The sequence below is a fragment of the Canis lupus genome, chromosome 12, assembly GCF_048164855.1.
Source record: "Canis lupus baileyi chromosome 12, mCanLup2.hap1, whole genome shotgun sequence".
Taxonomy (NCBI): domain Eukaryota; kingdom Metazoa; phylum Chordata; class Mammalia; order Carnivora; family Canidae; genus Canis; species Canis lupus.
Window position 1 is genome coordinate 35,292,081 of NC_132849.1, and position 27,176 is coordinate 35,319,256.

A 27,176-nucleotide genomic window follows, 5' to 3' on the forward strand; every position below is an offset into this window, starting at 1 on the left:
CTTGGTAGATTGTTCTAGGAATATATTCATTTCTTCCAACTGTCCAATTTGTTGGTTTATAATTGTTTATAGAAGCCTTTTATGATCCTTTGTACAGTGTCACTTCTTTCATTTGTAATTTTAAGTCCTCTTTTTCTTTAAGGTAAAGGTTTGTCTGTTTTGCTTATCTTTTAAAAAAAAACAGCTCAATTTCATTCATCTTTTCTATTATCATTTTAGTCTATTTATTTTCACTATGATCTTTGTAATTCTTTCCTTCTGCTAACTTTGGGCTTCGTTTATTATTTTTCTAGTCCCTTGAGGTGTAAAGTTAGGTTGTTTGAGATCTTTTCTTTTTTTCTTAATGTAGGCATTTATTGCTATGAACTCTCTCAGAACTTGCTGCATCCCATAGGTTTGGTATGTATTTTCATTTTCATTTGTCTCAAGATATTGATTTCTCTTTGATCTTGCCTTGTTGACTCATTGTACAGTTGCATGTTGTTTAATGTCCACATATTTGTGAATTTTCCAGGATTTTTTTTGTTTTTGTAATTGATTTCTAGTTTCATACCATTGTCCTGAGGAAAGATGTCTAATATGATTTCAGTCCTGTTAAATTTATTGACTTGAAAAAAAAAAATTTATTGACTTGTTTTGTGGCCTAACATGGTCTTTCCTGGTGAATGTTCCATGTTTGCTTGAGAATAATATGAATTCTGCTACTTTAGGATGGAATGTTACTGTAAATGTCTGTTAAGTTTATGGTCCAATGTATAGTTTAATTCCGTTGTTCCTTTTTGATTTTCTATCTGGATGATCTATCCATTGTTGAAAGTGTGGTATTAAAGTGTGTTGTATTGTATTTGTATAGTAATTGTATTTTATGTTCATTACCCTATTGTATAGGTGTCTATGTCTTCTTTCAAGTATCTTATTATTGGCTTTATATACTTTATAAAGGCCTTTATAGGTGCCTCTATATTGGGTGCATAAATATTTACAAATTTTGTCTCTTATTACAGTCTTTGGCTTAAAGTTTATTTTGTCTGATCTAAGTTAGGTTATATACTTTTCATTATGATGCACTATACTCTTCATTCTTTTATTTTTTTTCTCTTCATTCTTTTAACAGTATCATTTAGAGAGCCAAAAATTATAATTTTAAATGAAGTACAATTAACTTTTTCCTTTATGGATAGTGCTTTTGTTTCATATTTAAAAAGTATTTGCCTGGGGTGCTGGGGTGGCTCATTTGTTTAGGCCTCTGCCTTAAACTCAGGTCACAATCTCAGGGTCCTGGGATCGAGCCCTGCATCAGGCTCCTTCTCAGAGTGAAGTCTGCTTCTTCCTCTGACTGCCCCCCCTCCACTTGTGCTCTCTTTCTCTCTCTCACTATCAAATAAATAAAATCTTCTTTTAAAAAGTATTTGCCAAAAAAAAAAAAAAAAAGTATTTGCCTAAATGAAGATAACAAAGGTTTTATTCCCTGTTTTCTTCTGGAAGTTTCATAGTTTTAGCTTTTACCTTTATAGTCCATATGTTAGTTCTTTGAGGCTGCCACAGCTGCATGGCTTAAACAATAGAAATTTTTCTGACAGGCTAGCTGTTTCTAATTGAAGTATCAGTTGGGTTTGTTCCTTCTAAGGGCTATAAGTAAGAATCTGTTTTTTGCCTCTCTCCCAGTCTTTAAGGCCTCAAACTTTCTTTGAGATGTTCTCCCTGTGTCTTCATATTGTCTTCTCTTTATATATATCTGTGTTTACAAATTTCCCCTTTTTATAAGGACACCGTCCTGTTGGGCTAGGGTGCTCTTTAGAGACTTCATCCTACCTGGATCATCTGTCTACAAAAGCCGTATTTCCAAAGGTCACATTCACAGTTACTGGGGGTTAGGACTTAACATCTTTTGGAGGAATACAGTTCAACTCATAACAATCCGTTTCAAAATAATTTTTATATATGGTGTGAGGTAAAGGTTAAGCTTCATTTCTTTGCATTGAACATCCAATTTTTCCCAGACCTTTTGTTGAAAAGACTATATTCTTCCCTCTTTGAATTACTTTAGTAACTATATTGTAAATTAGTTGACCACATATGTTTTGATCTATTTCTGAACATTGTTTTGCTTTATTGACCTATGTATGTGTACCTTTAAACTAATTTCACATTGTCTTCAATTCTTTAGTTTTGTGAAGACATGAAGTCAGATGCATTAAGTTCTCCAGCTTTGTTCTGTTTTTCAAAATTGTTTTGACCATTCTGTGTCCTTTACATTTCCATTAAAATCAATGTGACAATTTCTACAAAAACAAAAACTATTGAAGTTGTGTACATTATTTGTTGTCTGTTTCGTGTTTTTGATACAGTTATAAATGGGGTTTTAAAAAATCTGAGTCTGATTTTTCATTTTATTATATAGAAATATTGTGATTCATGTACATTGATATTGTGTCCTGCAACCTTGCAAAACCTAATTTATTATTTCTGATAACTTTAAAAAATTCTTTAGGATTCTCTACATAGATGATCGTTTGTAAATAGAGTTTTATGCTTTGCCTTCCAAAATTTCATTTCTTTTTCTTGTTTTGTACTGGAGTCTTCAGTATTGCATAGGAGTGATAAGGTGGATATCTGTGCCTTGTTATTACCAGTCTTAAAAGGAAAAGCATTTGGTCTTCCACCATTGAGTTTCATGTAAATTTTTTTAGATGTCCTTTATCAAGTTGAAGAAATTCCTGTCCCTAGTTGGCTTAGATGTTTTATCCTGAATGATAATAAATTTGGTAAATACTTTTTCTGGATGTATGTATTCTTATCTTTTAGTCTGTTAATATGGAAGTATGTTGGCTTACTTTTGAATGTAAAACCAACCTTGCATTCCCAGAACAAATCCTCCTGGTCATCATATATTATCCTTTTTTATATTGTCCTTGATTCAATATACCTATATTTTCTTTATATTTTCCTGTCTAAGATAATGAATGTATTGGCCTGTAATTTTTTTTCTTCTATTATCTTTGTGTGGTTTTGGGATCAAGGTAATGTTGGCCTCACAAAAATGGGTTTGGATGTATTTCCCTCCTGTTTTCTGAATAAATTTGTATAAAACTGATATTATTTCTTCCTGATATATTTGATAGAATTCACCAGTGAAGCCATCCGTGTCTGGAATTTTTTTTTTTTTTTGAGAGGTTTTTAACTCAATTTCTCTAATTGGTATAGAGCTATTCAGATTATTTCTTTGTGAGCACACTTTGGTAATTTGTGTCTTTAAAGGAAAATTTTCATCTCATCTGAGTTGGCAAATCCATTGGTGAAATTTGTATTTAATGTTCATTACCCTTTATTTTATTTTAAATTTATTTTTTTTTATGATAGTCACACAGAGAGAGAGAGAGAGAGAGAGGCAGAGACACAGGCAGAGGGAGAAGCAGGCTCCATGCACCGGGGCCCGACGTGGGACTCGATCCGGGTCTCCAGGGTCGCGCCCTGGGCCAAAGGCAGGCGCCAAACCGCTGCGCCACCCAGGGATCCCTGTTCATTACCCTTTAAAGTGATTTTCTCTATTATTGTGTGTTTTCTATTTTTTCATTTTCTTTTTTCTCCCTTCTTTGAATTTAACTTTTTTTTTCAGTTTCTTTTTTTAATTATTTTTTATTTTTAAATTTTTATTTATTTATGATAGTCACACAGAGAGAGAGAGAGAGAAGCAGAGACATAGGCAGAGGGAGAAGCAGGCTCCATGCACTGGGAGCCTGACGTGGGATTTGATCCCAGGTCTCTAGGATCGCGCCCTGGGCCAAAGGCAGGCGCTAAACCGCTGCACCACCCAGGGATCCCCTTTTTTTCAGTTTCTTAAAGTGGAAGCCTCAGTCATTGTTTGGAGTCTTGTCTTTTTTATATGTGTCTAGTACTATAAGTTTCCTTGTAATCACTGCTTTAACTGCATGCCACAAACTTATATGTTGTGTTGTCATTTACATTTTGTTTAAATTATTTCCTAATTTCTCATGATTTCATCTGTAGTCCGTGGATTGTTTAACTTGGAAGCATTTAAAAGTTTTTTGGATATTTTTCTGATCTATTGATTTCTAGCTTTATTTTAATTTTGGCCAAGAATATACTTTAATTTCAATCTATATAATTTGAGGGTTTGTTTTTGTAGTGTAGGATTCTGCTCTATACTACATTCTGAATGTTACACATGCAGTTTTAAAAAATGTATATTCGGCTCTTGTTGAGTGAAGTTTTCTATAAAAGTCAGGTCAAGTTGGGTTGATGGTATTTTCTCTACCTTTATGGATTTCTTTTTTACTTGTTCTACCATTTATTGAGAAAGGAGTATTGAAACCTCTGGCTGTAATTTTAGGTTTGTCTGTTGGTCCTTTCAGTTTTAAATAATAGACATGAAAAACATGAAGCAAAAATTATTTGCAGGCACATTTAGGATTTTTACAGCCTTTGATATATTTGATTTCTTTTTCAGTGTAAGTTTTTTCCCTTATCTCTGGTAATGTACTGTTCTGAAGTCATCTTTGTGTGGTATTAATATAACCATTCTCACTTTTTTTTTCCCAAAAACGTACTGTTTGTATTGTGGTATATTTTTGCTTACAGCCTCTGTCTTCATGTGTGAAGGGGGGTTTTTTGTAAATTAAATATGCTTGAGTTATGTTTTTTAAGTTCAGTCTGACAATTTCTACTTTATAAGTGCTTAGACCATTTATATTTAATACAGTGTTTAATATAGATCCATTTAAATATATTGTTTTCTGTTCACCCTTCTGGTCTTGGGTCATTTTCTCTCTCATTTTTGAATCAAGTATGTACTGTAAGTCCATTTTATCTCCACTGTTGGTTTATTACACTCTAAAAATGTTTTTAAGCAATTGCTCTAGTGCCAGAGTCAATAGACTACATCTTTGGGCCCAAATCTGACCTACCATCTCTTTTGTGAATAGAGTTTTATTGGGACATTGCATGCTCATTCATTTATATCTTGTCTGTGGCTGCTTTTATGCTGCAACAGCAGAGTTAAGTATCTGTGACAGAGACCATATGGTACACCAAGTTTAAAATATTAGTATCTGGCCTTTTACAGAAAATTTTTGTTAAGGATGCCTGGGTGGCTCAGTGAATGAGCATCTGCCTTCAGCTCAGGGTGTGATCCCGAGGTCCTGGGATCAAGTCTTGCATCAGGCTCCTCATAGGGGAGCTTCCCTATGTATCTGCCTCTCTCTCTGTGTGTCTCTCATGAATAAATAAATAAAATCTGTAAAACGAATTTTTTTTTTGCCAACCCTTGCTCTAATTTATATAATATGCATCTTTATCAGGGATGTCTTCTAACAATATCATATTACTCTAGGTATGATGTAATGTATACCTTAGAATAGTATATTTCTATTTTCCTTCTGTTGTCACTTGTACTATTGATGTCTTACATTTTATTTCTGTAAACAGTTGATTCTCATTATTTGTGATAGTTATAATCTGTAAAGTGCCTCAAACATTGAATTAGTGAATATTCAATAGTTGCTCCTAGGGGAAATACAGGGTTAGGTTCCTGTTGAGCATCTCACAACAATTTTTTCAACCAGTAAATACATAACCTTGCTTTAAATGTTTGTATGTTTTATATGTGTTTCTGTTTAAAGTTGCCTTATTTAATTTATATTGTTGATTCACCAATAATATATTGATCTCATGGCCAACAGCACTGTAATTTATGCCTGATTGAAGCTTCTATAACACATATTCTCTTCATAAGGTATATCATAAGCTACTTGCTCTTAGGAACACTAGACAGCACTAAAGGATGATGCTTGGGGGGTGATTTTAAACAGAAAAACCACCATCAAAAAAGCCCCCAAATTCAGAACACATGACAATAAATAGACCGTGAAAGGGACATGTGTTTTTATACTGTAAAGAGTTGAAACAAGAGTTCAGAGCATCACCTTGTTTGACATCAGCTGGTAACATGCATGAGAGTGATTCAAATTTTTTGTTTTCTGTGCATGTCTGTGAATGACTGCAAAAGCACAGAAAGTATTAATTTTTGGTTACAAATTTTAGCAAGTAGGCATGTTTGCAGATCTAGAGTCTGTGAATGATGAGCATCAGCTGTTGCTGCAGATCCCACAACACATTGTAATTCTTGCTTTTTAAATTTTTATTTTTTAAAGATTTTATTTATTTATTCATGAGAGACACAAGAGAGAGACAGAGACATAGGCAGAGGGAGAAGTAGGCTCCATGCAGGGAGCCCAGTGTGGGACTCAATCCTGGGACTCCAGGATCATGACCTGAGCTGAAGGCAGATGCTCAACCTCTGAGCCACCCAGGCGTCCCTAATTCTTGCTTTTAACAGTAAATTATGTTTTAAAGAAATTGAAAGTGAGAAAAATTACCTTTTATATTTATTCACATATTTAACATTTTTATTACTTTGTCTTAGATCCAAACTGTATGCAATATGTTCTTTTCTCTGGCTTCATTTACAGTTTTTGTCTTCTCAGTTTTCATCAGTTTGAATATGATTGCTCTTTTGTGGTTTTCTTTCTGTTTTTGTTGCTGGAGTCTATTGAACTTGGTCTTGAAGTTATAGGTTCTTCAATTTGGGAAACTTCTTGTATTCATTAAAGCTTCCTTTAGTCTTTCCTGTGTGCCATTTTTACTACCCTTAAAAAATTTTCCTGAACATGTCCTTGTTTGCTTTTCTCCTCATCTTCTATCTAATATAGGCTTTCATTTGAAATATATAGTGTAATGGAAAGCTATTTGAATTGCCTCTGGGTTGTGCCATGACATCTGAGTGAATGCATTATTTTAAAGCATTTTTCAGTCCCAGCCTTCTGTAGGAAATAGGTTGAAGGAGTATGAACCAAGCTCCTTGTTAAAGTTTTCCATTATTCAGTAATTTTTGATAAGATAGTAAATTGGTTACAATCAAATGAACAACCTCTAATACATACACTTTGACAAATGCACTTCAGTATGTCTGTTTTTTTCCTTGTAAAATCTTACCAATAACTTTTAAACACCCCACAAGATTATTGATTACTTTGTCATTGAGCATTTACTGCCTTTTTTTTTAAGGAGCAAAATCTTTAAATTTTGTTTCATCGTATTTATGCAAAAGTAGCTAAATTTTCAAAAATCTTTTATTATAGACCACATGTTGTAAAGGATCGAGATTTTTAAGTGTTTACAGACTCCGTATATGTGGTTTGAAGGTTACAAGGAATTTAGTTTGTAACCGTGGTTTTCAACCCTGGCTGCCCCTTAAAACAACCAGGAAGCTTAACAAACCCTTCCCTAGACAGACCAGTTAAGTCAGGCTTTCTGGGAATGGAGAGTCTGTTTAAGTGTTCTGTATCTATGGTTCTAAGGAGTAGCCAGAGTCAGGTACCTAAATGTAATGGAAATCAGTAAGCTTAAAAGACTGGATAAGTAATAAACTGAAGATATTTTTCCAAATATTTGAATTGTATGTTTTGTTGTTATATAATTATATATGCATATATATATATTACATATATATATAATGTGTGTATGTATATAAATCTTGTATACAAATTCAAAAATTCAGTGAGGTCTGCATCTGATTATAGGTTAATATGGTAGTTGAAAATTTTAGATAGAAAAATAAGTGCTAGTGATTTCATTTCTTTTACTTGGCAGTTTGCAGAGAGTTAAATAGTGTGGTACAATGACCCCTTACCAGCTGCCATTATCTGTTACGGCTTCATGCAATTGAACAAATATTTGTGGTACACTTATTCTATTCAGTCACAGTGCTAGATACCATTGAGTTACCAAGATGAAAGATAAATTTTCTGCCCCAATGATTGATGCTTTGGAAAAAGAGAAGACGAGTGAATGTAAGCTATTGTAATATAAGGTAGAACATCGTAAGACCTGAAATAAATGTACAGAATGGCAAATGACTCAAAGGAATGACTACCATCTCATTCAGGAGTTATGAAAGCTTGCTTTAAACCCTACTTTATGCTTTTGTTATCACCAACTATGGCCCTTCACCTCGGGAAATAAATCTTAGTGACTAGTACAATGCCCTGCAACTACTTTGACAGCTTGTAGCATGGATAAAGCAAGATGCCTTTAACATCCTCAATAATCTGAAACCTGTGTATTTATGCACATATGGATTTTCTTTCCCCATGGGTAAATGAATAAAGCTGTATGATTGTGCTTCCTAGTAGTGCTCTAAATTTTATGTGAGCTAGAAATTCATGGTGATTTCTATTCTATTCATGGTAATTGCATTTACCATCCCACCATCATTTTTCTTTCAGCACCTTAAATCATAAGTTGCCTTTTATGGAGATCATGAGAATAGTAAAACATAACATTTTATATATATATCCATTTAATTACCATGTGCTGTGCTCTTCATTCCTGGACAAACTTATATTTAAACTTTAATTATATTGATTGTAATTGTTCTTTTACTTGAGTGTAGCCACCATAAAACTGTAAGCTCTGTGAGGTCAGACATGGGCACAGTAAGTGTTCAGCAAATAGTTTTTGGTTGAATAAATATAAAAAACTCCTATGAAACATGGCTATGGTTTTTAAAACCATGGTTATTAAAAACATGAATTTTGGGGTCAAATTTGTGTTTATCTCTACCACTTGCCAGTATGTATATTAAATGATACATTTTGCTTAGTCCAAAACATAGCACATAGCAATCTCACAACGTTAGCTTAGTAATGTTATTATGAGTCTGACTTTAGTGGTTTTTAAACTGAAAAGACAAAACTTTAGCCACACATACTTAGGGAACCCGTTTCTGTTGGGAGTTTACTGGAAATTAGTGGTGATCCAGAAGCAAGTGAAAGCCACTACCAGTTAAGTTTATGTTTTGCTTTTGTACTTTACAGAATATATACGTGTCATAATCTATTTTCTGCTATGTAGAAGACAACTGAGTTGTTTCTTAATCTGTATAGGTAAATTATTCACAATTTTCTGTTAGCTCTACGAACGTTCTTTTTATTCGTGCAGAAAATCAGAGGTTAATGGTATATTAATTCTGTGGTTTAATTGTTTATTTGGGCCACATGTGTCTATTTCATGTGCATTCTTTAGCTTCTAAATTGATTTTGTCTTGGAATAATTGTAGTATATTCCTCAGGGGATGATGTAGTTATATGATCCTTTAGATTAATGATGATTACAGATGTGACTTCAGAATCATAATTTTAGTTCAGCTGATTTAACTAGTTACTGTTATTTTTTAAAGATGTTTACAAGTTTATTCATTCATGAGAGACACAGATGGAGAGGCAGAGACATAGGCAGAGGGAGAAACAGGCTTCATGTGGGGAGCCGGATGCAGGACTGAATCCTGGGACCCCAGGATCTCAGTCTGAGCCAAAAGCAGGTACTCAACCACTGAGCCACCCAGGCGCCCTAGTTACTGTTATTGAGCATTGAGTTAAACATGCTTTTTTGTTTCTATGCCCTTGGACCATTATATCTAATATATGGAATTGAGATATTCCTGCACCATATGCACATTCCCAAGAATTAAACTGCCAGAAGGAGCCTGTAGAGCAACTATAAAGGCATAAGGATGGTTAAATGAAACTGTAAGATTTTTGATATCAATAGAAGGACATGAAAACCAACCAAGAGTACATTAATATCTCCATTAGGAAAAAAAATGATGAAAGTATCTATTGATAACTGTCTTAAGAAATGGATGAATCCAGATATAAATAAAATTTTAAATTTTGTGAAATATTTAAAAGACTTTGTGAGAGATATGTATTTTCGTATTCCTGAAAAAGGAAGACTGATAGTATATATACTATTTTTAGTTGCCAATTAAATTATGTTTTCCATTCAAGATTTTATGGGGATTCTTTTTATCCTAACAATATTTTTCTAAAGTTTACCTGAGACAAAAAGCCAAAAAGCATAAAGTTAAAAGTCTGAAAAATAAGAGAAAGGGAGAGAATAAAAAGCTACAATAATGGAAACTATATACTATGTGAATAGTAATAGATGCATAGTACCTTTTAGGTATTTGACTAAAGAGGTATGAGAAATAAAAAGGAATCATTTTTCAGAAGTGGAGTTTAGAAAACAAGTTAGGCAATGAGAGGAGTATTAACATAGACCTCCACTTAATATCTGACACCAGGTTAAATTTCAGAGGAATTACGGTTAAATATGAGAACTCAGATCAAAGGCATATGAGAATTAAATGGAATTAAATATTTACCAAACTTATAGGGAGTAGGATATATCACTTTCATAACAGGAAAAGGAAGCACAAGGGAAAAGAACAGTTTAGAGATTTGAGTACTGAAAATTAAAATATTTACATATGTAAAAATAAAAATAAGATTGAGGAAATACTACACAAGTATTATATATTGTTAATGTCTTTATACTGTAAAGAGCTCTTGTATTGATAAGAAAACACTGATCTCCGAATATTTAATCAAATGATTTAAAAGTATATTTCATAAAAATATTAAACAAATTAGTAAACAGGCATGTGGGGAAATGTTCAAAATAGTAGTAATAAATACAGACTAGGAATGGTGTTCAATTAGGGGAAAAATGAAATTGATATTTCCAGCATAGATAAGGATATGGTAAAACTTCATAGAAATAGAGAACAGTCAAAGATTTCAGGTTTATAATAAGCTAAAAATGGGATTGAATTTTAACAGATAATACAAAACATAAGCTGAGTTTTTTTTAAGAAAATATCTAACAGGGGACGCCTGGGTGGCTCAGCGGTTGAGCATCTGCCTTCGGCTGGGGTGTGATCCTGGGGTCTCAGGATTGAGTTCTATATCGGGCTCCCTGCATGGAGCCTGCTTCTCTCTGCCTGTGTCTCTGCCTCTCTCTCTCTGTCTCTCTCATGAATAAATAAATAAAATCTTTAAACAAAAACAAAAAAAAGAAAATATCTAACAAACCATTTATAGTTGAGTTTTGCTTAAAACTGGGATATGACCAAAAGTGGTCACTTTTTGAATGCAGTCCAATTTCATGACACATCCTGAGGGTGAATTGGGTGGAGTTTCTTTTGTTGTTGTTGTCTTTAACATAAACCAAAAATTTAGCTTCCTTTTCTTGAAGATTTGAAATACTTCCAACATTTATATTGCATTGAGATTAGTTCTGTCTTACTCATCTTTCTGTCCCCCCCAAATGCTTTAGTAGACATTTCTTAAAGGACACATTCTACTTCCTTTTACTGCTGAAAACAATACTGCAGATAATCTATGGTGGTAGTTCATCTTTACGGATGAAATGAAATGATTTATAAAAAGAAAGAAGCAGGTAAGCATGAGTATTCTTTTCCATTCTGTTTCATGTATTGGTACTTTAGTTGTGCTGTTCCAACTACATTTTCAGTTATTTAGTTCAAAGAACTCTTTCTTCCTGGGATTGTGCAAAAGGCCAGCTTCTTGAAATACCTAATATTATTCACTCTGAGAACACCAGTGAACTTTTTCCTTGTAAGAATGTAGGTTAGCATTGTTTAATTGGCAAATATTATAGCTCCACTATCTAATCTTAATGTATAAGATTAAATTAAACAAGTGGTTCTCAACCAGAGTGCTTATGATTGATCCCTGTCAACATTTAGCAATTTCTGGAGACTTTTTTTTTTTTTTTTTTTTGATTGTCACTGCTGGGGAGAGAGGGAGTGCTACTGGCATCTAGTGGGTAGAGGGCAGGGATGCTACTGCAGTGCTCCAGAGAGCCTCCCACAACAAAGAATAATCTGGTCCCAAACACTAGTAGTGTATGTTCAAGATGTGACCTATAGTTTGAGAGCTTTCAAATAGGATTTCTAGTTCGGCTTAGACATGTTTGTTTTAAGTTTAGAATACATGGTTTCTGTTGTGAGTATGGATATAGTTAATGTAAATTTTAATTTTTATTGAAGTATAGCTGACATACAATGTATATTAGTTTCAGGAATGGATGTAAAATTTTAGACTTACATGGTAGATTCCTTTATATATATATTGGCTTATAAAGCAGACTTAGCAACAAACAGAATCTCTTCCTTCTAGAAGTTTATAGGTTGAAGAGAATGCTTAAAACTGATGAAACTGAAAGAACTAGTGAAACTGGCTACCAGAACTGAGAGGGCAGACAAGTCTGAGCATCTGTAGAATTGAAGTTGAGCCAAACAGAAACTAGATCTCTGCTGGGAGGCTACTACCAAAGAGTCAGATTACAGGGAGCAAATCAAAACTGAAGGGACAGACCAAAAGCTTTGCCTATCTTAGAGTGATTGTGCATAGATTCCCAATGTCAAAATTGTATTAGTGATTAAGCCTGTACTGCTACTCTTCTGTTATTAGCGTATGTTTTTTAAACAAGAGAATAATCCAAGAAAGAGGTAGCAGGGTTCTAAAGCCAAAGACATATGCAGGTGGAGATTTTGATTCTTCCATTTGTTTTGTGATTATAGACCCTTTTCAGGTCACTCCAGATTTTCACTTGCAAAGCTGGGATCATGATTTCTACCTTCATTAAAAAAATTTGGTGATAAAATGTAAAGCTCTTTATTATTATTATTATTATTATTATTAATTATTATTTTTAATGTAAAGCTCTTAATGCAGTGTTTGTCACATAATTCATTCCCTCAGAATAGTAATACTCATAGTTTTAAAATCTCTATTATCTGGAAAGATCACTGATCATGTAGTGTTCTTAAAATTTTAATAAATACCATTCTTTCTATACACTGACATCGCTTTATTCATGCCTTTTGATTTTAGTGTTTAGTATATGACAAGCTATAAAAATTTGAGATCAAGTGTTTATCAGAGGAATGGGATTAGCCTATGTCAAGTCCTTTCCATGATGCCTGGTGCGTATTAACTACTCTCAGTGGATGTTAGTTCCTCACGTTCTTGATTTCATACTGCCAAGGAGCTTAGAAAATAGTACTATGATGCTACCACTGTATTGTGTTAATTTGTTGAATGAACATAATAGATGTAATTGGAGTAATAAAGGAAATCGGCCAACAGCAATTCATTTTAAACTGTAATAGTGTTTACTGAAGTTGAAATGACTCTTAACTAAAGCAAACTCTCTGCTTTTAGCTGATTTAAAACATTTGTTTTCAGTTTTGACCATTTACATGACACTAGACCTGAAGAATTTTTGCTTCTGTATTCTAGTTTAGGAGTGATTTTGATCTCCTTGTCAAGTGAATACATTGTTTCTGCAGGCGTGGATTGGGTATAATTTTCTGCTTGCTAAAGTAGACCTAAAACCCCAGCTGTGCCTTTTGTTTTCTGGAAATCAGTTGTCGTTCTGTGCTGGTTGTTTTTTTTTTTTTTTTCCTGCCCCTTTCTTTCTACTACAGCTGTATTGCAGTGGCTAGGTGACGTCCTACTCTTTACACTACATTTTTTTTTTTTTTTTTTTTTTGTCTTGGCAAAATAATGCCATTACTAATCTGGAGGCTCAAACTGGAAGAAAGATTTTTTTTTTTTTTTCAATTTTGCTGGATATTCAGGTAAAGATGTTGGCTAGAATGGAAAGTTCCCGAAAGTTTGAATTAAAGATAAATAGAACTAATAGCAAAACAAGGAAAAAAGGAAATGAAAAAAGATTACTCTGGTTTGTGTCAAAAGAGAAATGGTGTTAAATGAAGCAGCTCCTCTAGTGTGTCATATCCAGAAAATCCTAAATTGAAGATTAATGATGAAAGTTAAGAATAAATTCAGAGTCCACACTGCATAATTTTCTTATTGACTCATCTAGACTGTAGTGCCTTCTCTCTGTATATAGAAATAGTCATTGAAATCCTTCTCTTCAACGACATACTTAAATAGCATATTTGTTTCTGGGAATTTTATTAGTGTTAAATTAGTTCCCTTTGCTCTGTAGTCAGCAGCTTTTTTCAGCTTTTTTTAAGTTAAATATTAAATTCTAGGTACTGGACATTGAGTAGGGAGCAGGAAAAGAGAGTTCCCTCGCCCTTGTGGAACTTACTAGGATCTGGTTTATCATTACTTACTATGATTTACTTGACATCAAATTTTAAAATTACTTAAGTATTCAACTTCTCAAATTAAGTGAATATAAAGAAACCTGTGGCGCTAAGAATGTTCTATATCTTGACCTGGGTGGTAGTTACATGGGTGTATGTACATGTGTGTAGTTCCGTATTCTCATTAAGATTATTGCATTTTACTCATTATATTTCACTGTAAACTTTTTATTTTTTTATTTTTTTATTTTTTTAAATTTTTATTTATTTGTGATAGTCACAGAGAGAGAGAGAGAGAGAGAATGAGGCAGAGACACAGGCAGAGGGAGAAGCAGGCTCCATGCACCGGGAGCCTGATGTGGGATTCGATCCCGGGTCTCCAGGATCGCGCCCTGGGCCAAAGGCAGGCACCAAACCGCTGCGCCATCCAGGGATCCCTACTGTAAACTTTTTAAAATTAGATATGCATTGAAACCCTCCAGTGGTTCCCATCGCACCTAGAAAAACCATAGTTCTTTAAAAAGTATACAGTAATAAATTTTTGTTCAGATAATGTTAAATTCTGAAGCCGTGTTAATGTGTAAAAATTGTATTTAACAAAGAAGAATTAAAAACTTGAAAACTTACCTCATCTAACATTTTACTGATGCGATTTTTATGACATGAACTTTAAACTGTTCATTTTAAATAACTCTCAAAATATAGTATTGCTTGAAGGAATTTTATTTTTAAGTATTGGAACTTTTTAATTATAAACAAGTGTTAATACCATCAAAAGTAATTTCCTAAGATGGGTATAGAAAGATGCTGTTTTTTGTTATTGGAGCCATCTTTATAGTAAAAATAAAGACATGCGGAATGTAAAGTGGGCAAAGAGAGTAGCGATGCATAAGGAAGGGGTGAGCAGGGATCCCTGGGTGGCGCAGCGGTTTGGCGCCTGCCTTTGGCCCAGGGCGTGATCCTGGAGACCCGGGATTGAATCCCACGTCGGGCTCCCCGTGCATGGAGCCTGCTTCTCCCTCTGCCTGTGTCTCTGGCTCTCTCTCTTTCTCTCTGTATGACTATCATAAATAAATAAAAAATTTAAAAAAAAAAAAAAAGGAAGGGGTGAGCATTTGATAATTTAGGATGAAATTCCATTCCTCTCCTATGTGGACTGGGAAAAGACTTCATTTTGCAGAGTCAAGAGGAGTCGTTTGCACAGTCTGTAGAGAGCAAGTGTAGAAAAGCCTGGGGGAATTTGGAATGAGGCCAAATTAAAGGCCTATTTGGTTCTACCTTGCTTAGCTCTTTTGCTGTTTCTTTCATTTCCTCTTTTCTTCTTTTAATCAAGACTGAGGTAGGCCAGGGAAGGAAATATGGGCATATGTAGGTTTCTTTGTCAACTTCCTTCCATATTTTCAGTCTCTATATTCTTGACCCCTTTATTCTCCAGAGTAGGGTTTCTCTTCAGCACTGTCAACATTTTAGGCTGGATAATTCTTTGTTCTGTGCAGTATCCTATGCATCATAGGATGTTTAACAGCATCCCTGGCCTCTACCCACTAGATGCCAGTACCTACATTGTAACAATCCCAGTGTCTCAAGACATCACCGTATACCTTCTGGAGAACAAAATTACCTTGATTAAGAGCCCTAGTTTAGGAATAAGCTAAATAAATAGCCAGTGACAGTTATGACAGTTACTAAGTGTGTTATCACCTCTGCTGCTCTTCTAATTTTGTTCCCTATCACAAATGACTTTCTTTCCCATGAAAGTAGAATGCTTAGAAAGTGTCATACCATTTTATTAGCTAAGACTTGCGTTCTGGATGGTAAAGAGAAAAGAGTCCAATGAAAATTGTGAATTTATAAATGTAATCAAGAGTTGATTTTCAGGGACGCCTGGGTGGCTTAGTGGTTGACTATCTGCTTTTGGCTCAGTATGATCCTGAGTACCAGGATCGAGTCGCAATTGGGCTCCCTGCATGGAGCCTGCTGCTCCCTCTGCCTGTTGTATCTCTGCCTCTGTGTGTGTGTGTGTCTCTCATGAATAAATAAATAAATAACATCTTTTAAAAAATTGATTTTCATTAGTTTGCTAGAATATCTTCCTCTTAAAATTATACAACTTTGAAAGGGAAAAAAGTTCTTTTGTTCTTTTCTACTGGAGTCTGGCTTAAATAAAGCTATTATTTTGGTAAAGCTTTTTCTGTATAGGATGTCTTATTGGCATCATATCGTTTTGAGAAATTCAACATATATGCTATTAAATATACAGGGTTTTTTGTGTTTTTTGATATGTTGTTGAGGACTTATTAAGGATTTCCTACGTATGAGAACTATTTTGAGGAATGGTTACATTTGGAGTTTTAAAGATCTGTTAATCCATTAAAAATGCTCAAAGAATATGAATAACTAATGTATAGAAAAGGAAATACAGATGACCTGTATGCATGTAAAAATGTTCAAATTCATGTAATTAAAACTATACTGAAATACCATTTTTTACCTAACATTAACAGATTCATTAAGAACTAAATTGTGTGTTTCCTCCCCACCCCTCACATCCATATATTGAAGCCTTAACTCTCATTCAGTGTGACTTTAGAGGTAGGACTTTTAGGAAGTAATTAAGGTTAAATGAAGTCAGAGGGTTCTAGTCTGATAGGATTGGTGGCTTTATAAGAAGTGGAAGAGAGAGTCTTTCTCTCCTCCCATGTGCATTTTTGGAGGTGAGGTTATCTGAGCACTCAGTGAGAGAAGGCTGTCTGCAAATCAGGAAGAGGCCTCCTAAGAACTTTACCATGCTAATACCCTGATCTCAGGAGTCTAGCCTCCTGCAATCTGAGAAAATAAATTTGTGTCAGAAACTCCATTTATGATATTTTATTAATGTAACATAAGCTGACTAATAGTATAAAATAGGATGTGGAAAAAATAAGTACTCATTATTGCTTACAGAAACATAAATTGGTATGGTCTCTATAAAAACATTTTGGCAATATCTAAAAATGTCAAGGGGTGCCTGGGTGGCCCAGTCGGTTAAGTGTCTGACTTACGATTTTGGCTCAGGTCACAGTCTCAGGGTCGTGATATCAAGCCTCATGTTGGGCTCATCCATGCTGGGTGTGGAGCCTGCTTAAGATTGTCTTTCTTCCTCTCCTCCTGCTTCTTCCCCCCACCCTCTCACCCGCATGCACGTGCTCTCTCTAAAAAAAATAAAAAAAAAAAAAGTGTCAAATGTGTGTATTCTTTGACCTAGCAAATCTACTTCTAGGAAGTAATCTTATTCATATACTCAAAAAGTGGAAAGAGATACATATATAAGATTATATATTGGATGTTTGTAATAACAAAAGATTTGAAACAATAGCTAAGATTTATATAGCGCCCAAAATGGATTAGGAGTTTTAAGCTCTTTAGGTGTACTCATTTAATTCTCATGACCACCTTATGAAGTAGGGGATACAGAAACTTGAGGTTAAGCAAGTGTGTCACATTTATACATTGAGTAAGTGAAATGGATCAGGATTTGAATTCAAAGCAGTTGGCCTTTGTTTTTTTCCTGGACCCATATCACATCAGTAGGGAACTAGTAAAATAAAAGTATACAATTGTGTAAAAAAAAAAAAAAGAATTAGGTACAAAATGTCTTCAGAAGGATACTAAGGAAAACTGGCAACATTATTGACTGTGGCAGGGATAATTGGGCAACTCCAGCATAGATTTTGCACTGTATTCTTTTATACTTTAAAAATTTTGAGCCATGTGAGTAAATTGCCTAGTTTTAAAAAGTGTATATTATATCCCAAAATATTAATAAGTTATCTGTGAATATACATGTGTGTATAAATGGATGAGTAAACAAATGGGGGAAAATAGATCAATCTCACATGCAGAAGAATTCCAAATAATTTATATAGATATTCTGCCTTCAAGGAGAAGGAACATTAACTCACCATTCCTTAAGAGTGGGCTGCACAGGGGTGCCTGGGTGGCTTCTTTGGTTGAGTATATAACTCTTGGGTTCGGCTAGGGTCATGATCTTGGGGTTGTGGTGTCATGATCTGTGCTCAGCATGGAGCCTCTGCCCTGCTTGCTTCTCCTCAACCTCTGCTCATGGACATGCATGTGTGGTATCTCTTTCTCAAATAAATAAAATCTTTAAAAAAAAAAAAAAAGTGGGCTGCACATAGTGACTGACTTCCAGAGGGTACTGTATTAGAGGCTCAAATGGAATAGCTTTGCAGTGAGAAACCTGACAAATGCTACCTTAGCTAGATAATCAAGGTCTACATAAATAACAACAAATCCTGTTGGGTTTAGGTACACTAAATATGATGTGATGAGAACGACACTTTACCTCTTCTTCCCCAAAACCCATATCTCCAATACAATGACAAAAACATCAATTAGATTTTAATGGTGGGGCATTCTACACAATACCTGGTGTTTAGTCAAGGTCATTAGAACCCAGCGAAGTCTGAGAAAACACTGTTACAGCCAAAAGAGGCCATGACAAAGAGACATGACAGTTAAAGGTAAGTATTCTGTGGGATCCTGGGACAGAAAAAGGTAATTGAGTAAAAGCTAAGGAAAATCTAAATAAAGTACTTTAGTTAATGATAATTATCAGTATTAGTTCACTAATTGTAATTACCTTATTAATATATTAATATATTAATAATAGGGGAAACTAGGTGTGGGCTATATGGGATCTCTATGTACTATTGTCTCAATTTTTCTGTAACTCAAAAATTGTTTTTAAAAATAGTCTGTTTTTCAAACAATATGTATAATAAACATACTGAATTATATAAAAGTAAACTTGTAATTCAGGTGTCCATGTCTTACTCCACAGAGCTTAACCATAAACCTGGGAAGAGAGCCTTAGTATCATTTTTTAAGGTGATTCTATACACTAGAGTTGAGATATGGCTTAAGAATGATTCCTGCTTGAAAATCTTATTTCTGAATTTTTTTAAAAAAGATTTCGTTTTATTTGAGAGAGAGAGCACAAGCAGGGGGGTAGAGAGGTAGGAGAGGAAGAGGGAGAAGCAGACTTCTCGCTGAGCAGGGAGCCCTATGCAGCCCTATGCAGCACTTGATCCCAGGATCCTGATCTCTTCAGCTGAGATTACCTGAGCTGAAGGCAGATGCATAACCGAATGAGCCACTGAGGTGCCCCTCTGAATTTTTAAAGATTATGACCTATATATTGAAATAATTAACATGGTTTTGCTTTTTTGTTTTTTGTGGGGGTTTTTCTCAGTATAATTGTTTAGATCTTTCAAAGTGTGTGCTCATTTATTTCCTTTGTTTTTTTTGTTGTTGTTGTTTTTTTGTTTTTTAAATTTATTCGTGAGAGACACAGAGAAAGAGAGGCAGAGACACAGGCAGAGGGAGAAGCAGGCTCCACGCAGGGAGCCCGACGTGAGACTTGATCCTGGATCTCCAGGATCACGCCCTGGACTGAAGGCGGGGCTAAACCACTAAGCCACTGGGGCTGCCCTCTTTTTTTTAGATGTTTATTTTTAATATGCCCATGCCTTAAGACTTCATAATGTTTTTAAAACTTGGCTTTAGTTCTTCTCTGATGTTAGATGGCAATACTTAATACTCCTTTGCTTTTTTTTTTCAGACCCTATTTTCTGTTGCTTCATTTTGTGCTCTCAATTTCAGATGATTCCTAAATATCCTACCAAATCACACTTATAAATCATAATTGTGAATAGCAGAAATCTGTTTTTTTTTTTAATTTTTATTTATTTATGATAGTCACAGAGAGAGAGAGAGAGAGAGAGAGAGGCAGAGACACAGGCAGAGGGAGAAGCAGGCTCCATGCACCGGGAGCCCGATGTGGGATTCGATCCCGGGTCTCCAGGATCGCGCCCTAGGCCGAAGGCAGGCGCCAAACCGCTGCGCCACCTAGGGATCCCCAGAAATCTGTTTTTTACAAGATATTTAGTACATTTTTCCCCTCTTGAAACTATGTATTTCTCAACCTATAGATGAATATAGTTTATGTAAACATTTGCTAGATTGGAAAATTACTTCTTTATCATCACTGAGGGTTTTCCAGCCTGGTACACAAATGCTTATTTTAAGTAAATATTCTTAGTACTCCCTATCATTCTTTATATTTGCTCTTCAGTTTCTTAATGCCAGTATGAATTCACTAGGTCATGTGTTTATCAAGAAGATTACTTAATATGTATTTTTTTTCTAAGCCACATGTTTTTTAATGTTTTTCTTCTCATTAATATATTTGTTTAGCTCTTTAGTTATTGGGACTCCTGGTTTGGTCAAAACAATACTAATGATCCATGTAATTTACCAAAGATAGATTTGAGAGATAATTATTCCTTGTTGTCTTGCTTTACATTTTCTTACTGAATAATCCAGACCCTGCTACCTCTTTCCTGACCAATAGCTGCAGCCTTTTTTAGGAGCTTGCTCTAGTCTCTTCCTGTTCTAGTCCCTACTACACATCAGCATTATGCTTTTAAGATGCAGATTTGACCATGTCACTCACTGCCTTTCTCTGGGATTCTTTTCGTCTCTCCCCCCTTAGATGTAAGATAATAAGAACCACTAGTATTTACTTATGACACTACTATTTTAGAGTATCAAGTAATTTAATTTTGGCCAGAGTCCTATAAAGCCAGTACTCCTGTCACTCCAAATTTATAGACAAGAAACAGCATAGGGAGGTTAAGCAGCTTATCTAATGAGCTGCTATAGTTAGTAGGTGGCAAAGCCTGAACCCCATTCTGTTGACTGAGCCCATGGGGCTCCTCTGTGCATTTTTGCCTTCTTTCTACTCAGCCCTCCTCTCATTCTTCAGTCATAGAGGTCCACTTAACTTTCTCCCATTAATGTATTTATGTATTTTCTCCACTTCAACCTTTATACTTTCACTTTCACTTTTTGCCCATGGAAACCTTGCTTCTCTTTTTATGATTCTCTTCAGTTATCAATGTTAAAGTGATATTCCACATTCCTAATTACAGTTTTTTTCCCCTCTTCTAGAATTTTATCTGTTTTTCAATTTTGGCATTTCCCTTAGCATGTTATATTTTGTTTGATTTCCATCTTCCTAATAGATTATAAGATCCTGGGGAGGGGAGGGCGGCTTTACTTTACAAACCATGGGACCAATCCCTTGCACTTAGAAGACATGCAAAAAAAATGTGGAACTTTAAAAATGAGTTTTATTCATACAAATATATATTTTTAAGATTTTATTTATTTGAGAGAGAGTATGCACGAGCAGGGGGGAGGGGCAGAGGGAGGAGAAGCAAACTCCTACTGAGCAGGGAGCCCAACAAGGGGCTTGTGACCAGATGCTTAACTGACTGAGCCCCAGGTATTCCAGGATGGAATATGGAATCTTTTTTTATTAATACTAAAAAACTGTTGCAACTAATTTATGGAGACTTTTTACTCCTATTAGATGTTTTCTAATTTGATAATAAAATTTTATAAAATTTTAATTTCAAGCATTAAAATGTAATAAAAATACATTTTTTATTCTATATTTTACTTTTTTAAAATTTTTATTTATAATAGTCACACAGAGAGAGACAGAGAGAGAGAGAGAGAGAGGCAGAGACATAGGCAGAGGGAGAAGCAGGCTCCGTGCACTGGGAGCCGACGTGGGACTCGATCCCGGGTCTCCAGGATCGCGCCCTGGGCCAAAGGCAGGCGCTAAACTGCTGTGCCACCCAGGGATCCCTATATTTTACTTTTCAATTGAAAATTATTATACTGTTAGATATATCTTTAAAGCATATTATAAAGTTTTGTGGTTTTTTGTGTTATTAATAACTCAACTGAAAGTAGAATTAATATAAAAAATTCTAAATATTTCTGTATTTTTCATTATTCAGGTTTAAAAATTCAACTCCAATTTCTAATTAAGTCATTGTTTTCATTTTTTAATTTAATATTTTCCAATAAAATTTAGACGTTTTTATATATATATGCGTGTGTGTGTGTGTGTGTGTGTATGAATTTTTAATGGAAACATTAAATTCAGAAGATAAGGCATTTCCACCTAAAACACATGCTATAAGATCCTAGATTCATGTTGGGAGTGGGCCACAAATTTTGCTGTTTTTTCCAGTGGGTAAAAAGAATACATGAGTAAGTAGTTGCATGATCAAATTGTTCATATCATAATACCAACCAGAGAGATTTCTTTTGAGTCCTCACAAAGAAGGGCTACCATATGAAGTAGGTGAACCATATCCTCAGCAACATCCCTGCAATAAACGCAGTTACAATTTAGTGTGACATACATATCAAGCCATTCAGTGCAGGCCAGTGACATGCTGTATAGTAGTACATTAAAGGATATTCTCTGAGGAGCCAATTAAGTCAATGAGGATATACAATTCTGAGATAAAAGAAATTTGAAATACCTACAGCAGTATTTCTCAAGGCACTGGTACTTTAGAAGAAGATGGTCTTGGTTTTGATTTAGAAATTAATTTTGTAAGGCCAGTACTTAAAATTTTCTCTTAAATAACTTTATTAACTGTAAAAACTTTTAGAGCTCATGCCTGCATATTGTAGTCCTTTGTATGACACCAAAAGTGTCAGCTCTGTAGTCACAAAGTGTAGAAGCCTTGAAATAATATATATAGAGCATGTGAACAGATCTGCAAATCTTCTGCTCTGGTCAAAGGTTTTTTAAAAAGAAAGTTACCGGGGCACCTGGGTGATGTAGTCAGTTAAGCATTTGACTCTTGATTTTGGCTCAGGTAATGATCTCAGGGTTCTGGGATTGAGCTCTGTGTCAGGCTCCATGGTTCAGAATCTGATTGAGATTTTTCTCTCCTCCTCTGTCTGGTTCTCCCGCTTGTATGCGCTTTCTCTCTCTCTCACAAATAAATAAATCTTAAGAACCCAAAACAGTAAAAAGAAAGTTACCATAAAAAATCATGTACTTGTAATTACAGAGAGTAAAAAAAGTATCAGATAAATGCTAGAAGCCCTAGGTGCATTTGTCAAAAATGTTGGAATTGATACTCCTGTGACTATAGTTTGAGAATTACTAATCTTCTAGGAGCATCATTCAGTAGAGTTTTCTGTGATGATGAAAGTGTTCTATATCTGCATAGTCCAAAATAATAGGCAAGTCAGTAGTTAAGGTGGTGATTAGGCACATGAAATGTGGCTAGAGTGACAGAGGAGCTGAACTTTTAATTTTATTTCATTTTAATTAATTTTAATTTGGCTAGTAGCTTTGGAGGAAGCTCGGTCTAGAGGACAGGAAAGACTGCTTATCTCAGGCTATGTAATATAGAGTAGCAGTTAAGTTCAAGATTATATTCTCCATCAATAACTGAATAAAGAAATCCTATACTTCTAAGAGATATATGCTTTAAGATGATAATTTAAGTTTATTGTTCTTTTTTTCAATCTGAAAATTAAGGATACGTGGTTGCTCTTTTAGATATTAATAGAATTGTTAGCAGACAGTTTTAGGCTAAGAACTATGTGTAAAATTCTTTCAAAAGATTGAGACATTTACTCAAAAATAGAAGCCTTTGGCTATACTGATAAAGTGCTGTTTTCGTGTAGTTTCCAGAGTGTGGATTCTTTGGCATGTATGACAAAATTCTTCTCTTTCGCCATGACATGAACTCAGAAAATATTTTGCAGCTGATTACCTCAGCAGATGAAATACATGAAGGAGACCTAGTAGAAGTTGTTCTTTCAGGTAAGCAAATAGCTTCTTTTATTTTGTTGCCTTTTGTTTTTTTTTTTCAAAGAACCCTATTTTTGGTACTATAGTTGCTTAACTTCTTTTATCTATAATGATAGTTACCATGTGAGTTTTACTTTCAGGAACATTATATCACAGATGAAAAAGTAGGAAAATAAGCCCTGAATTGTTTATTTGAATGTTACTAAGCTAAGGGAATTATCATTGGAACTGAAAGAGGAATATACTCTTTGAATCAAAGAAATAAAACAATTATACTGAAATTCAATTTCCTTTTCCCCATTTCTGTGAAGAGCATAAAAGAGAATTGGGGTTCAAAAATAAAATCAGGAAAAAAAGGAGAAATAATAAAGATGTGGAAGAGGAAACTGCAGTACTGATGTTTCCCATGATTTCAATGTTGCTTCTTCCCCTGTGTGTTCTCAAGTGCACATTTTCTTACCTCCCTCATTTCCCCCCCACCCATTCTTGCCATTTGTTGTTCTTAGCTCCTTCTGTTTCTGATCTCATCCAACAGCAGATGGGCAGGATTGTTAGCAAGGAATGTAGAGGAACAAAGAATGTACCTAGTAGGCCTGCAGAACTTCTTGTTTGACAGGAAAGGAGAGAGGGAGAGAGAAAAGAGAGTGAGGGAAAGGAAGGAAAGCCAGCTAAGAGTCCAGACTTCTGCCACCATTTTTTCTACTTCTCAAACTCATCTTTGCAGCCTGTTCTTGAGATCCTCTCTACCAACACCTTTCCTTAGTCCTTGATCCTTTCCATTAATCTAGTCCCTACATTAATCATTCATCTGCACTACCACTCCAAGATGTATACGTTTCTCAATCCTTGTCTTCCTCTCCACTCCGGAAGAGTTTCACTCCTGTCCTCCCTGGAGGTAGTACTTATACCCATTCCTCCTGGACCCTTCATCAGGCCAAAGATATCCACTAATGACTTGCAGGTGGAGGTGAGAGGATATCTACTGGTATATGTATCTACTAGTGTTCAGTTGCTCACAAAGAGAAGGAGTGTCTCTTTTTCTTAACTATCAAGAACAGACAGCTTATGAACTGCGATCCTAAGTTAGAATTCAGAGAGTTTACCATTAAGGTTAAGTTCCTCAGTTTCCACAGTTTTATGTGGGGTTCTTTGCCTTTTGTTTGTTTGTTTGTTTTTAACTTTAGTGTTATGTTTCCCAGTGTTATAAGTTAAACAGTTTCTAATTGTAGGAATAAACCTACCAACTATTTGTGTTCTTGTCAGTATGTAAATATGCTTTTAGAGGTTGAAATATCAACCTACAGACCTACTTTTGGAGCTCAAATTATTTGGAGTTGATGAACTTCCTAAAATAGTTTGAAAACCACAATATTAAATGCCAAAAACAGTTTATTTTTATGATAAATGAAGTTTTTAGAGAAAAAAAGATTTCGTATACTTTGACATCAACATTCTTAATCTCATTGCAATTACAGATACAGGTTTTATTTTGCTACTTTTCTTTTTAAAAGCTTTGGCCACAGTAGAAGATTTCCAGATTCGTCCACATACTCTATACGTACATTCTTATAAAGCTCCTACTTTTTGTGATTATTGTGGTGAGATGCTCTGGGGATTGGTACGTCAAGGACTGAAATGTGAAGGTATGTGTTCTAAGTTTTTGTATCATTTGAAATAGGATTTTGCATTTGCATTTTCTCATCATTAATGAAGGAATAAGATCATTGGTTGCTGAGTAGGTGATAACCAGAGCTTAGAATTGGACAGATCTAGTTGTTCTGAATTAGAGTTGCTGGGGGTAGGAGTCAGATGCACATTTCTGAGTCCTCTAAGTACTCTAAGGTGGAGAGTCAATGAAGATTTTCTGTATCTTCTGTAAAATATTTACAGAATATTTTAAGTTTTATTGGCTAATAGTCTCTGTCGCAACTACTCAACTGCTCTTGTGCCATGAAAGCTATATAAACAAGCTATAAAATAAATTACGAGTACTGAAATTCAGATTTCATATTACTTTTACAAGTCATGGGAGGAGTTTGGTAAACAGTGCACAGTTTGCTGAAGTGCTTTGAACTAGTTGTTTTCAAACTTTACCATGTGTCAGAATCACCTCGAGGACTTGTTAAAATATACTTTGCTGGGACCCATCCCCAGATTTTCTGATTCAGTTTGGGGTGGAGCCTAATAATTTGCATTGAGTTTTTTGGCTCCCATTTAGCTTGTCATCCAAGTTCGTAATTAGGATTACTGTTGCTGCCAGAGAAAATAAATAAAAGAAGCATCAATTTTTTATGTAACATGCTTATTATATATTAAAGTTTTTTAATCTATATTTTTACTTTTAAAATATATTTAGGCTGTGGATTAAATTATCACAAACGATGTGCTTTCAAGATTCCAAATAACTGTAGTGGAGTAAGAAAGAGACGTTTATCAAATGTATCTCTGCCAGGACCTGGCCTCTCATTTCCAAGACTCCTACAGACTGATTATGTACCCCTTCCCACAGAAGAGGTATGTATTTTAAGGCAACAAAAAGGCATTTTACTACTTATTCATTGTATTTCTACAGTATATATGATATCATCCTAGAACATAAGTTATGTACTAAAGACTACTCACATTGGTACACTTAAGAAGCTTAAAATGTATTACTGGAGACAGAGTTTACTAGTAGTAATGAATTGCATTTTGTATACTTTGGGATCACATTATCACTTGGACCACTGCATTAGCCTCCTAACCGGTATTCGACTTCTGGTTCCCATACTTCACTTCATCTTACACACTACAGTCAGATCGTCTTATTTCACTATAGCTTAATACATAGCTCTATCTCGCTCTCCACTAGGAATCCTTTATATATTCTATGTTTCCAACAGCCCGTTCTTCTCCCCCCTCCCCGCCCCAGCAATCTGTTTTATTCAACATTCCCCAAGCACACCATTATTCCCTCTACCTTTGCTCTTATTGTGTCCCTTCTATATGCTGTTTCCAGATTTGGCTCAACAGCTAACTTTCCTGGATTTTCCCTTTACCTAGAAGTTATTTTATTTGCTGAATGGCAAACCACTTCTCAAACATCTCTAATGGTGTGTATAGCATTCTACCTTAATATCATAATGTCCTCCAGAAATTTATGATCTGTTTAGACAGTGCTCATGTCTTTGTGTGCCCTACCATGCCCAGCACAATACCTTGTACTAAGTAGGTGTTCAGTGATGAATGAAGGAGTGAGTGAACCCATTGCCCCTACAATATTCCAATGAGATATCTTAGTAGTTCTTTACATAATGAGACAGTAGAGACTCAATAGTGATAACTTGACTCAAGTCACAGAGCAAATTGGTAAGCAATATTAGAATTAAACCCAGATATTATTTTTAAATCGGTGATTTTTTCCCTAATATATTGTACCTCTAAAGAGTAGAACAGTAGATCAGGGAAGAAAGAAATAACTCCTTTGTTCAT

At 34.8% G+C, this 27,176-nt stretch overlaps 1 protein-coding gene across 2 annotated transcripts in view; it reads left to right on the top strand.

Annotated features, from left to right (window-relative positions):
* PRKD3 (protein kinase D3) overlaps positions 1–27,176 on the top strand; it is an 89,160-nt gene that overhangs the window by 17,777 nt on the left and 44,207 nt on the right. For both annotated transcript variants that reach the window (XM_072770509.1, XM_072770510.1), the window contains 3 exons: positions 23,579–23,717; positions 25,217–25,348; positions 26,062–26,219. In XM_072770509.1, the coding sequence (XP_072626610.1) occupies positions 23,579–23,717; positions 25,217–25,348; positions 26,062–26,219 (429 nt within the window). The remainder of the gene's footprint in view (positions 1–23,578; positions 23,718–25,216; positions 25,349–26,061; positions 26,220–27,176) is intronic.